This window comes from Podarcis vaucheri (genome assembly GCF_965113315.1).
Source record: "Podarcis vaucheri genome assembly, chromosome: 11".
Taxonomy (NCBI): Eukaryota; Metazoa; Chordata; class Lepidosauria; order Squamata; family Lacertidae; genus Podarcis; species Podarcis vaucheri.
The window spans coordinates 49,397,009-49,411,512 of NC_138749.1; the positions used below are offsets into that span (position 1 = coordinate 49,397,009).

A 14,504-nucleotide genomic window follows, 5' to 3' on the forward strand; every position below is an offset into this window, starting at 1 on the left:
TTGAGTTCAGCGACGCTTACTACCAGGTAAATGTGCATAGAATATTCTTTATCACACACACATCCACATATCCTACCCTTCCTCTTGAAAGAGCCCATGGAGGCAATAAAATATCTTTAAAACTATTCCAGTACAGTTTTAAATACTAGGTAAAAGCTCAAGTTATAAAGCTTGTTGAAAGAGGAAGGTCTTCAGCAGCTAATATGTGGTGCGATGCCTAAAAGGAGGTAAGTAGAATCATTGAATCACAGAGCTGGAAGGGACCCTGACGATTATCTAGTCCAGGGGTCTGCAACCTTTAAGACAAAAAGAGCCACTTGGACCCGTTTCCGAAGAAAAAAAAACTGGGAGCCGCAAAACTCGTCATTATAAAAATAACCTTTTTGTCACTTTTTTATTATTTCTTTGTTTGATCCCTCAGAATTACTCCTCCTCATATAAATAAACATTAAATTAACAAGTTACCTTTTTGTGTGTGTGTGTTCTTCACTCCCCTTCAAAACAGTGACCAGCGTACATGCCCCCTTTCAATGCAGTGACCAGCCTACATGCCCCTTACAATGGAGCAGGCGGGCAGGAAGGTGACGTCGGGTTGGTGCGTGACTAACGCACGCACCGCCCCCATGCGACGTCACAGCCAGTACAGCGCCCGCCACAGTGGGGAGTGTCGGGGCGCACAATGCGCCCCCTCCCCTCACTAGTATCTGCCCCGGAGCCGCGGCAAAGGTGTAAAAGAGCCACATGAGCCGCGGGTTGCAGACCCCTGATCTAGTCCAACCTCCTGCGAAGCAGGAATATGCAGCTGTCCCATCGAATCATGGAATTGTAGAGTTGGAAGGAACCATGAGGGTTATCTAGTTCAGCCCACTGCAATGCAGGAATCTTTTGCCCAACGTGGGGCTTGAACCCACAACCCTTAGGTTAAAAGTCTTGTGCTCTACTGACCGAGCTATCCAACTGAACCTGCAACCTTGACATTATCAGCACCATGTTCGCACCAACTGAGCCATCCAAGTCAAGGTTCACTTAGCTTACAGAATCACAATTCCGTTTTGCTCTTCTTTTGACTACAGTGGTACCTCTGGTTGGGAACAGGATCCGTTCCGGAGTCCTGTTCGCAACATGAAAAGAGCACAACCTGAAGCGCCATATCTGCGCAGGTGTGCGGCGTGATTTGGCGCTTGCGCGCATGCGCAAAGCGCAATTTAGCACTTCTGCGTATGCAGCGAAACCCAGAAGTAACCCTTTCCGGTACTTCCAGGTCACTGTGGGACATAACCTGAAAGAACGTAACATGAAGCAAACGTAACATGAGGTATGACTGTATTCACAATGATTAGAAATACAGTGGTACCTGGGTTCTCAAACTTCATCCTATTCCAGGAGTCCATTCAACGCCCGAAACCATTCAAAAACCCAAGGCATGGCTTCCGATTGGCTGCAGGAGCTTCCTGCACTCAAGCGGAAGCCGCGTCGGTCCTTTGGCTTCCGAAAAACGTTCGCAAACTGGAACACTCACTTCCGGGTTTGCGGCGTTTGGGAGCTGATTTGTTCGGGAGCCAAGCAGTTTGAGAACCAAGCTACCACTGTATGGGGGTAACAATACTTCTGTAACTCTGCCTGCTTAAAATAAAAGCAAGGAATGCCATACTATGTGTGATCAACCATTACACACACACAAAACACACACCCCTCTGTGTGTATTCTCCACTGCTTAGAATTCATTACTTACTCTGCTCATCAAGGGGCGAAACGCTACCACACTTCATAGAAATTTCAATGTTTTGCCCAGCAAAATGTAAATAAGCCCAACCTAAACTCTTGTAAAATCATGAAATGCCGCTGGCAGTTTTATCAAAGTGTGTAGACGTGTACGGAGCCTTTGAAGAAATGAAACTGCCGTTTAGCAAGTGTGATTTATAAGCAACACTGATTTTAGCTGGGAGATAACACGGCTGTCTAATCATTAGTAGTCAGACAACAGCCATGTGAACACATCAATTATGGGCCAATGCCAAAAGCCCTTGAGATCCTGGAGATTAACAGCCAATCCTCTGTTTTACAAGTTCACATCAAAAAGAATATTAATAAGAGGAGGGGCAATGTGAAAGCCTGTCAGACGGATGCAGCCACCACAACAAGGCATTCCTCCCCTCTTGCTGCGCTCCGAACTGGCCCATGAAAATAGCTGGCATCAGCTCCTATGCGGGGATCTGCCAATTTTCAGAAAATGTTTTCATTAACATATGGGAAGTTGTAAAAGGCTGCAGCAGCTCTGCCTTGTGTATTAGCTACAGCAACGCCTTTTGTGCCTCTCGCTTTAAAGCACAACAATTACACAAGATTAGTTCTTATTAAACCCTCTGGAAAATAAAGGTAAAGGTAAAGGTACCCCTGCCCGAACGGGCCAGTCTTGACAGACTGTGGGGTTTGTGCGCCCATCTCACATTTATTGGCCGGGGGCCAGCGCTGTCCGGGGACACTTCCGGGTCACGTGGCCAGCGTGACATCGCTGCTCTGGCGAGCCAGAGCCGCACACGGAACGCCGTTTACCTTCCCGCTGGTAAGCGGTACCTATTTATCTACTTGCACCCGGGGGTGCTTTCGAACTGCTAGGTGGGCAGGCGCTGGGACCGAACAGCGGGAGCGCACCCCGCCGCGGGGATTCGAACCGCCGACCTTTCGATCGGCAAGCCCTAGGCATTGAGGCTTTAGCCCACAGCGCCACCCGCGTCCCGGAAAATAAAAGCCCAGCACAAATATGAGAAATGTCACCCTATCCTTTTCAGACAAAAATCGGGAGGCTTTGCAATAATCATAAATTGAGTGGTCTCTTAAGCATGCATTTTAGAGTATTGGCAAGTGAACTCAAATGACCCAATAAAAACGACCCAGTTTGAAAGTCTAGGGTCAAAAATATATCAAGGTGCCAGCATCATTTTTAAACCTTGACATCAAATATATTAGATGCTAGCTAAGTGTTCACAGGACTTGAATAAACCTAAGGGTCATATTGTCTGCATTGTATTAAAACTATAGTACTGTATTGGCCCGAATATTAGCCGACCGTGAAAATTTAAAGTGCGGCTTAAATTTGCGACCTTACAAAAATTGGCTTTTACGATATCGCTGCTGAAACAGACATACGGTAAAACGGAACGGGTGTGAGAGCCTGAGGAATTTTAAGGGAGCAGCTTATATTTGGGTATTGTCTTTTTTTTCCCCTCTCCCCTCCCCCTCTCACCTTGAATTTTAAAGGTGTGGCTTATTTGCGGGTGCGGCTTATATTTGGGCCAATACGGTACTTGTATTGTCATGTCTGGAATGCATTTTGATTGACTCGCAGTATACTTTTTACTCTTTATGCAAAGCACTTTGGGGCCTTTAGTGAAAATCAGCTTATAAATGTCTAGGAAATATATAAAACAAATAAGTATTTCAAATTACACGGTTGCATTTTCCTAACCCCATTCACTTCCACATCCTTTTGGGACACAAGTAAAGCCAGATTTATCTGACTGTTCACAATAATCCTTTGACTATACTAATCTTCCCAAATTTCATTGTTTTGAAGGGTTCGCCTATAAGATATCATCTATTTTTAGTTGGTAACTGATATTAAAATACAGCCAGAAACCTCCCATGCAAATGACTGATTGTGGCGAGGGAAATCCTCGTAACAGTGTTGGCCAACGTTGTGCTCGCCAGATAATCTGGACCTCATCTCCCATCATCCCTGACTATTGGCCATGCTGTCTGAGTTTGGTGGGAGGTATAGATGCTCACAGAATCTTACAAGCTTTGCTTCCTCCCTGCTAGCCCATATGAATATGTTTGACATAAAATATTGTCAGGAACACTAGCCCTTTGCTTGCCCTCATCTGGTGGTCTAGTCATCTCCAAGTTCCCAGTGTGCACCATTCTTGTGATCTGTTTGGGCACCCTCAGTACTGGGGTGGGTGCAGAATGGAGAGGACCAGAACACTAAATCAGGCATCCCCAAACTCGGCCTTCCAGATGTTTTGGGACTACAACTCCCATCATCCCTAGCTAACAGGACCAGTGGTCAGGGATGATGGGAGCTGTAGTCCCAAAACATCTGGAGGGCCGAGTTTGGGGGTGCCTGCACTAGATAAATGTGAGGCAATACCTCCCATTACCAGAAATGGCTGGGCACGTTGCTCTGCAAGTTTGGCACAGGGGCAGCATAGTCAGGTGGGGGAAACTATGGAAGGAATACAAGCCAGTGAGTGAGGATATAATTATATGCACAAAGGGTTCCACATAGCTAAGCTGGTAGAGAACAAGCCTCTTAATCTCAGGGTCCTGGATTCAAGCCCCACATTGGGCAAAAAAGTTTCCTTCACTGGGGGGGGGGGGTTGGACCCTCCCAGTCCCTTCCAACTCTACGATTCTACGAAAAGCGAGACTGTGCCAATAGAAACGGAGTTGTGACCACGATTCCTCTTCAAAAGCGTCGCTTTCTAAATAAATTTTATTTTGTACTTAACCTAACTTTGCCGTTAATGTGTCTCATACGGGGGGGGGGGGACACATGTTAGAAACTGTGGGGGAAATCTATGTTAAATCCATCATTTCTTGCTCTGTAATTGAGTAGCTATGCAACTGTCATCGCATGTCTGACTAAACGAAAGGCCTCTTTCCGCCCTTACCATTTATAGTGGTATAGTTGCGGTTTGGTACAAAGTTTCCAAGAGCCAATTTGCAGGTGATTGTCTGCACCGTTGGTCCCATGCTGCTGTTATTAGAGTGCGGGTGTGAGGTTTTCTTTCCACACTGAGGGTGGGGTGTGCCTGAATTAGGAAAGGTTCTGTGGTTGTGGTCCCATCCTATTCCTCCAGCCATGCCATGGGTCATGAGCTTGCAACTACAAATAGCCCTTTTGAAGCGTGTGTGTGTGTGTGTGTGTGTGTTTAATACCTAGTATTCTGAAATTCTACTTTTTAAAATTATTTTTATTGCATTTTCAGTTTTATCATAATCACAATTTCCATACATAATTCAATAAACTCAAACCTCGCTCTATTTGAGCCTTGACTTCCTCCCACCCCTTTTTCTGACCTCCATACATATTTACTTTATTCTTAGCATTTCTACAACAACTTTTTTACCTTCTCCTTTGTTTTGGAATTCACCTCTTTAAATGTAAATCAGCTCCTTATATTCTCTTTACAAAACATTTCAAGTCAAAGCTACAAACGTTTTCAAATGTTTACACTGTTCTTTCAAATATACTATAAATTTGCTCCAGTCCTTTTGAAACAGTTTAGTATTCTGAAATTCTAATCTTGTGGGAGTAGGGCAGGGGCCAGCAAACTTTTTCAGCAGGGGGCCGGTCCACTGTCCCTCAGACCTTGTGGGGGGCCGGACTATATTTTGGAGGAAAAAATGATGCAAGAGAAGCACGAGCCCTAGTGGCTGCTTACCTGTGTCATGCGAGCGGCAGGGGCTGGCAGCGACGGGACAATGCGCATCGTGAAAAAGGGCTCCGGAGAGGGGCTGCTTGAAATAGCGGCCGCTCGAGCACTGCTGCTGCTGGCACCAATCAAGCCCAGCCCCCTTCCTCCTCTGGGCAGGGCGAGAAGAAGCCAGGAGGAGGGAGGGAGGAGGCGGAGGTGCTGTGTGAGGGAGAGGGAAAGAACATGCGCGCTGGCGATCCACGTGGCGATTCCCGGACCATCCGTGGGCCAGATTCAGAAGGCAGTTTTGCCTGATCCGGCCCACGGGCCTCAGTTTGCCTACCCATGGAGTAGGGAGATTAGAAGGTGAATTTACAAGCCTGCAAGAGCATTTGGTGAACCTGGTTGTTGTGCTAAAACTGTGCCTGCTGCTAATGACTGCTGCAATGGACAGTGATTCAATACCATTGTCTCTTGTCTTCTATATCTCGCAAACTGAAAGCTCACACCCATCAGAGAGAAGTGGAGGAAGCTATTAATTATTATTATGATTAATTGAATTTATATACCGCCTCAAACCCAGAGGTCTCAGGGCGGTTCACAGAACAAAATCAAAATATAAAACCACAAAATAATCAAAATAAAAATAACAACGTATTAAGCCACTCCCCAAACCCCATGTTTTAAAAGAGCATTGGGAAAGTTAGACGCTTCCCAAACCATGGGCACCAACTCTCAGCTCCTCCACACATAAATCTGGACAATGTTTGTACACACATGCCACAAATGAAAATACAGTGGTACCTCGGGTTAAGAACTTAATTCGTTCTGGAGGTCCATTCTTGACCTGAAACTGTTCTTAACCTGAGGTACCACTTTAGCTAATGGGGCCTCCCACTGCCACTGCACGATTTCTGTTCTCATCCTGAAGCAAAGTTCTTAACCTGAGGTATTATTTCTGGATTAGCGGAGTCTGTAACCTGAAGCGTCCTTTACAGATCTTTCGCAAATAAATATTTTTAAAAACCCAGCCGCTATACTGCTATGAAATGTAATGGCAGGAGTTGCTAAGCTGAGAATTCAGCTACCTCAACTAGAAAGCAATTTTGTGGTCGCTGAGCATTTGAAAACAGTTGCTTTTTTACCTTGTATTCCTTGGGAAGAAACAAGTCACAATCTTAGTGCTAGGGTGTTTATTTATCCTCAAGTGACAGAAGAAAATAATTATACTATCAGGGCAGTGAAGTCAATGTTAGTTCAAGATTCTGTGGTTGCTAGTTTAGGTGTGTAATCATGGAGCAGAAACTTAACTTTGGGAGGTAGCAATTCTCAATAAGCCCCCCCCCCAAATTATGCTCCATCATTTGCTATCTGAAGTCACTCACAGATCACCGAGTCCTGGCTATTTTGAACTCCATTAGCCTACCCAAGGTTGTTAAGTAGCAATTACATAAGCGAGCACCAAGAATTTCTCCCATGCGCTTGTTTGCAGGAGGGTAGTGCAGGAATTAAACAAAATAATCAATCCGCTAAAAACCACTCTATAACGCTTCCTAATAATGATATGTTAATGAAATATATTGGCTCAAATTACAGGGGTCATATGCAGCTGTTGAACTCAATTTCCAAGGCTATCTATGTCACCACATTTCTGGTTTATGAAGGTTTTCAGTACAAGGTGATGAACACTAAACGCTAATGAAAGTAATCATCAATGACAAGATTGCAGCTCTGTATACTGAAGCAGAACAAAACAATGCAAGTTGAATTCTTTTGAAGGCTAAAAGGATCTGCATTATGGCATGGCATGAAAGCAAAGTCACATTGGAAGAGCAATTCTATACATGTCTATTCAAAAGCAAGTCATGCTGAGTTCAATGGGGCTTATTTCAAGATAAGTGTGCATAGCCTTAGTACACTACTGCTGCTCTATATGAAAAAGCATATTCTATTCTTAATCCTACTATCATGATCCATTTTATGTTAATACAAACATCTTCTCAATGCTGAATGCTAACAGCTTTTACATCACCAGCTTGGTGGTTGGAATGGAAGGGAACGCTCGTGGAGCAGAACCCCTGAAATATGTTTTGATCACACACGCTACAGCCATGAAAACCTTAAAAAGTTTGCAGAAAAATCCTGGACATCATAACATTGCACATTCAGTCTTCAGAGTAAATCCTCATGTTGCAAATAAGCATAATGCTTGACCTAGCAGACAAATTTCACAATTCAAATTATGACAAACTAATATTATCAAGAAGACAGCCCAGGCTAATTATTCTAGTTCCCACCACCATCTCAATCCGACAAATTTGCAGCACCCAGATCTGCATAGCATAATGAAAGGTGGTCTACAGGCACGTTTGGCAAATCCTCACTGTCATCAACTCCCGCCCAGAAACCTATGTCCCCACTGTGGAAGGATGTGCGGATCCAGGACTGGCCTCCACGGGCAAGGGCAAAGGACCCCTGGATGGTTAGGTCCAGTCAAAGGCGACTCTGGGGTTGTGGCGCTCATCTCACTTCAGGCCAAGGGAGCCGGCGTTTGTCCACAGACAGCTTTCCGTGTCATGTGGCCAGCATGACTAAACCGCTTCTGGCGCAACAGGACACCATGATGGAAACCAGAGCGCACGGAAACGGCGTTACCTTCCTGCCATAGCGGTACCTATTTATCTACTTGCACTGGTGTGCTTTCGAACTGCTATGTTGGCAGGAGCTGGGACAGAGCAATGGGAGCTCACTCCATCGCTGGGATCCGAACTGTCAACCTTCTGATCGGCAAGCCCAAGAGGCTTCATGGCTTAGACCACAGCGCCACCCGTGTCCCTTGGCCTCCACAGTCACCTGTGGACTCACTGTTAAGACCATATTCATGGAAGACAATCTTATTCAGCTACGAAGTAAGAGGAAGACAGTATCATCTACTTTGCAAGTAGAGCAGTTACCCAACTATTCAAAAAGCTTCTGTTAAGTCACCCATCCAGCTCAATTTCCTTCATCTGGGAAAAGAAATGAAGTAACCTTACAATGCTGTGTAGGTGAGGTCACCTATTAGCCCAATAGTTCACAGCAACTTCCTGCAGCGGCAGTGAGTCACATAGGCTGAATTGAACCTTTGTGAATAGCAAGCTGAGACAGTTGCACCCCAGTGGTGGAGTCTTTGCCACCTAATCATTCTGGAAATGGAGACCATTAGGCACCAAAACAACAGTCAAACGCTTAGTTAACAACAGATGCAATTCTAGTCTTCCATATTTAGAAAACCCCTCAAGACCCCCTGGGAAGAATCACAGGTCCTTAACGATGTAACCTGGTTTTGCAAAAACTGCAAATTCAGCAACACAGAATTTCAGGGAATTTGTACTGTTTTACTTAAACCCGAATGTGATTTCATGAGCCAAATTATGATAGAAGTGCTTTAGCCATACACCACTAATGTGATTTTGACCATCGTGATAAGCCTGCCAAAATGACAAGGACAAATGCTCTTAATTGTTTATACCTTTGCCATACTTAAAGGTAGCTGGCAAAAGCTTTGGTTAAATACTGTGTGTGTGTGTGTGTGTGTGTGTGTGTGTGTGTAACTACCTAAAAGGGACCAAACCGTATGCTCATTAAAATATGCTGAGCATTTCACATGGCGTTCTTTTCACCCTTGCCAGAGGTTTGGATACTACATTCTGTAGCATATTTATTTCATTTATGCAGCAAGTATTTGGCCTTTATTCAAACCCACGTAATTTACTGAACAGTACTCCACCACAGAATGTCATTTGAAAGCTCTAGAAATTTATTCAGAATTAAAAGGCAGTTACCATTGTGTGAATACACTGTTTTGGTGGTTGGTTGGTTGGTTGGTTGGTTGTGTGTGTGTGTGTGTGCGCAAAAATATTTTTTAAAAATTATTTAAAAGCCTATGCCGACATTCTAAAAACATTTACAAAAATTGAAAAAATAAAATCATGGTACTATTTACTAACTGTGGAAAGTCACTAAGTGTCACAGTCTCAAAGTGAAAGAAAGAAAAAGGGCTCCTCTCAAAGTTAGACTGTCATCCACCCCATAAATATCATAAAGCCATCATAGAAAAGGTTCTGCCTGGCATTAGCCCTACATTCCAAACAGAGGGAATCAGGAGCAGGGGGTAACCACACCATTTGGGCTATACAGTGGACCCTCGGGTTACATTACCTTCGGGTGCTGGAGGAGACTCTTGAGAGTCCCATGGACTGCAAGAAGATCAAACGTATCCGTTCTGAAGGAAATCAGCCCTGAGTGCTCACTGGAAGGACAGATCCTGAAGCTGAGGCTCCAATACTTTGGCCACCTCATGAGAAGAGAAGACTCCCTGGAAAAGACCCTGATGTTGGGAAAGATGGAGGGCACAAGGAGAAGGGGACGACAGAGGACGAGATGGTTGGACAGTGTTCACGAAGCTACCAGCATGAGTTTGACCAAACTGCGGGAGGCAGTGGAAGACAGAAGTGCCTGGCATGCTCTGGTCCATGGGGTCACGAAGAGTCGGACACAACTAAACGACTAAAGAACAACAATGTAATCCTTAGGTTGCGAACACGGCAACCCTGGAAGTGTATACTTCTGTGTTTCGCTGCATGTGCAGAAGCACTCTGTGTGCCGTGCGTGTGTGCAGAAGGGCACCTCTGGTTACGAAGTTTTCGGGATGTAGCTGGGCCTCTGGAACGGATCCCATTCATAACCGGAGGTACCACTGTAATCTTATGCACACTACAATCCTATAATTCTAGTTTGACTGAAGAGGATTTATATCTTTATATCTTCCCTCTCCCTCTCTCCCCCCCTCTCTCTCTCTCTCACACACACACACAGTACTGAACTCAAAGACCGCCACCTTGAATTGTGCCTGGACGTAAACTGGCAACCACTGTAGTTCACATAAGACCAGTACAGTGGTACCTTGGTACTTGAACGGCTTGGCTCCCAAACAAATTGGCTCCCGAACGCCGCAAACCTGGAAGAGAGTGTTCCTGTTTCCAAATGTTTTTCGGAAGCCAAACATCTGCCGCAGCTTCCGACTGAGTGCAAGAAGCTCCTGTAGCCAATCAGAAGCCACACCTTGTTTTTTGACCTGTTCTGGGAGTCGAACGGACCCCCAGAACACATTAAGTTTGACAACCAAGGTACCACTGTATTGTACTGCCTAGTGGCCCACCCTACATAGGAGCTAGGATGTTGAGTTCTTCACCAGCTGCAGTTTCCAAACCTTCAGCCTTGCTAATGTGCACAATTGTTGTCCTCCGTAACTGGAAAATGTCAGTGAACTGAAAAGTCATCGTTCAGCTTCACTGTGATATATGTGACTAATCAGAGCCCTCCTTGTGCGAGAGAAGCAAACACGGATAATGTTGCTCAGACTCCTATCACGACAGCTTTCTCCAGCTGATTGGAATTCTTTGGGCTCAATCATATAATTTTTCTGCAATCTCTGCAGCGGAAGATGACCTTTCTTATCCCACACTTGCTTAGGACAAGTGAATATAATTTGACAAAATGTAGGTGTGGATATTTTTTTTTGCAAATGCATTAGGGAAATGCAAATCCCTGGCTCTGTTCTGCTGGAGTGAAGGCTTCTTCTGTCCAAAACAGCTGACCCAGAAAGTGTCACATTTTCATAAAGCATTTCAAGCACATTTAAAAACATCAGTTCAGAACTGTGGGTGGCTAGACCTTACCTGAATGGGATTTACATAAAGATAGTTATTTTTCTTCCTAAGTAGTTCCCAATTTCAGAAATCCAACTTTTGTAAAATAAAATAACAACAACAACAACAACAATAATAAATGGAAGCTCAGATTTCTGACTGGGGGGGATAGTGGTCCTTTCTGTCAACTTTTCTAGGATTGCTGATAGGAAAGAAGAATCCAAGATCCATGCATTCTCCCTTCTCTTTCTGTTTAGTTACACAAGTTGTAAATTAAATTAAACTCGAATTAAAAACAAACTTCTGCAAGTGCAGAACCCTTAAAAATGCCAAAATGAGCAACTAACTGACTAAAACTAAAACTAACTGACTGACTAAAAAGGACTGAATATTCAGGTACCTTTCTGGGAAAGAACTGAGACATTCATGGCAAGAAAGACACTTCAACATTGCCTTATTCAGAAATCTCTACTTCAATAAAATGCTTGTTGTTATTCAGGGCTTGGCAAATGGCACTGCCATCAAATATTTGAAGAGGGAGAACTGTGAGGAATAAATGCCATCTGGAAATAAAAAAAGGCTTGTACTTATGCGGTGCTAATGGCCATCTAAAAGGCCAATGTGGAATGGCTATATATTCAGATTCACAGCAGCAGTTTCGCTGGAAGAACCATACATCATAATCTGCAGCCATCTTAAGAAAATCTGAAGTCTTTGACATCTGAGCAAGGAAGAACTGCTAATATGAGAATTTTAAAGACGTCAAAGTTTATTTTAAGAGCAGCGATTAGGGAGGACATTTTCAAATATTATTACAAAATTGCACAGACTACCATGTGGCGTGATTCAGTAATAAATGGGTGAGGATGGAAGAAATCTAAATACACCAGAAGTCTAAAGAATCTAGATCAGGGTGTTTTGTGACATTTTTCACTCCATTTATCGCAAGGGAGGGTGTTTATTTTTTAAGACATATGATCCTTTAAAGGCGGCAACCCAAAAACACTTGTTAAGGAGCAAGATTAACTGAACACAGTAGGACTTACTTCTGCGTAAAGATTCATCAGATTGCATTACAAGGAGGTTATTGACTTTGGGAGGAAAACAGCATATAATTTTATTGTCGCTTGAGGAATTCTTCGTTAAAGAGTTCAAGCCGGACAAAAAATGTTCATATTCTGAGTTTGCGGATTAAAACCGCACCCAGCACAGCAAACAACACCCTTGTCTTTTCAAATTATGCATTAATTTTTTGACTAAGTAATATATGAAACCAGCATGACAAGGAATGCATTCTCTGCTGCATCAAACCGTCAAAACTCATTTCCCTCCCTCGACTAAAATCGCTTGTCAGTCAAGGCCACTTAAACCAGGAGCGAAGCATATCTTCTGCAGAGTGAAAATGATATCAGTCATCACTCCGGTTAACTCCCATAATTTCTCTCTGTAAACATTTAGAGGGGAAAGTTCTAGAATGTCGTGATGGGCTTGTGCCAGTTGAAACTGTCAAGTTCAACGGCAGGTTAACTGTAAGCTGGGAAGCGGGGGGGGGGGACTGTCTTTTGTTTCATCTGAGACTTCTACTGTATATCTCTTTCCTGTGTCAATACACACAAAGGGGAATAAATTAAAAACAAAGCAAAATAAAACATTCTTGAGTTTGAAAGAGAAACTGTAATTCTATACCAACCCTTCTGAGCCGAAAACTGCATGCCCTGTTGCCAGAATTGGCAAAAGGTCATAAATAGTTTAACTGCCAGACATCGCTGCACATAAATTCTGGTGCCAGCCTTTATCGTTGCAGATTTTTACAATACAGAAACTGGCACAGGCTCTAAAACCCCTGATGACTCAAAACCCTCTGAGCATCTTTAATATAGTTGTATGATAAACATCTAGAGCTGCCTCCTAAAATGAAGGACGAGAAAAGAATGTTTTCAACAGCAGCCCAACATAAATAAATTTAGCCGGGGAAGCTGTAGGCCAGATCCTGTTCACTACATGCCAGGAAATTTGGCTAAATTTGGCTGCTGCTAAAAAGGCAGAGAAACGGTCCCAATTAAAAACTGGGCTTCACGAGCCCCTTAAAATTCATTTAATTTAGGCAGCTTTCTTATACGGATTTCGTATCAAGAACCCCGATTGCTCTTCTTGCCCTCAACTCAAATCCCTTTGACTCCCCACAGAAGATGTGGGGCACAATATTTCCCTTTCTGCGGCACACATCGCACTGATGGCATTAAAAGTTTGTCAGGGCATGGTGACATCTCAATTCAATATTTGCACTCGAAATCTTACCTCCAAGAGCCTCATCTTTCCCCCCCGAGACTACAAATGCCAACTGACAGTCAGACAAACCAACTGATCTCTCAGGAGTGCTTGCAGAGTGACTGGGAAATGCAGAAAGAGGACTGGAGTTTACAGTTTACAGTTGGTCAGGTTCTGTCTCTCTCTCTCTCCCTAAGGTTCTTTACTTCACGAGCTGCAGAATATGCCGCCAGTCTAGACTGCACAAGCACAGAAGGGCTCTCCAGGGACTGTTCTTACACAAGGTGCATTCCCAAATTCTGCAAAAAGGGTGTGGGACCAGGCAGGGAAAACATCTCTGCCTGCTCCACCCTCACCTTCCTGCTTTGGAAGGGAAGATCACATGCCCACAATATTTATTATCAGCAGGAACCTGCACGATTGGAGTTCCCGGTCACACCAAAGCTTGCAATTCCCCCTTCGCAGGTCTTTGGCACAGACAGAAACATTGGGTATAGGGCTTGCTTGCACGCATGACCCCGTGGCACTTTTCAGTGTTCACAGCAAATACCTGAGCAGGGCTAGAGGGGTGACACCTTATTGCTGGCCGACAGAATGAGTGGTCTATGTAACTCTTGAAAAACCATCCGGGATGTCAGAGAAAAAATCAGATTGGGGTTGTTAGCGTAGAAAGGCACACATGCTGGGAATCACAGGTGAGCAGAAGGCAGTTGTGCTTAAGTCAGTGTTAGAAACTCAGAAATAAAAGCTAGGCGCCAAATGGCTAATTAAACCAAGGTTATAGGCACCAAAACAGGATGTCTAGTTGCCATTTTGGGGCAAGACACATCTAATCCACAGTGGTACTTCGGGGTAAGAAATTAATTCGTTCTGGAGGTCTGTTCTTAACCCGAATCTGTTCTTAACCTGAGGTACCACTTTAGCTAATGGGGCCTCCCGCTGCCATCGCGCCAGCGCTGCACGATTTCTGTTCTCATCCTGAAGCAAAGTTCTTAACCCGAGGTACTATTTCTGGGTTAGCGGAGTCTGTAACCTGAAGCGCCTGTAACCCGAGGTACCACTGTAGTATTTTTCAAATGATAGACTGACTGCGACTGATTCTCAGTTAAACACTTGGCTAGTTCAG

General features: G+C 44.2%; 1 protein-coding gene across 4 annotated transcripts in view; it reads right to left on the bottom strand.

Moving 5' to 3' along the window:
* ZNF608 (zinc finger protein 608) overlaps positions 1–14,504 on the bottom strand; it is a gene marked incomplete at its 3' end in the record, with an annotated part of 124,605 nt that overhangs the window by 75,401 nt on the left and 34,700 nt on the right. Inside the window, exon 1 of one of the 4 annotated variants that reach the window (XM_082191538.1) lies at positions 13,409–13,624. The exons of the other annotated variants lie outside the window; for them this stretch is intronic. Coding sequence (XP_082047664.1) covers positions 13,409–13,423 — 15 coding nt within the window. The 5' untranslated portion in view covers positions 13,424–13,624. Of the gene's footprint in view, positions 1–13,408; positions 13,625–14,504 lie in introns of those variants that run through there. 4 annotated transcript variants of the gene reach the window in all.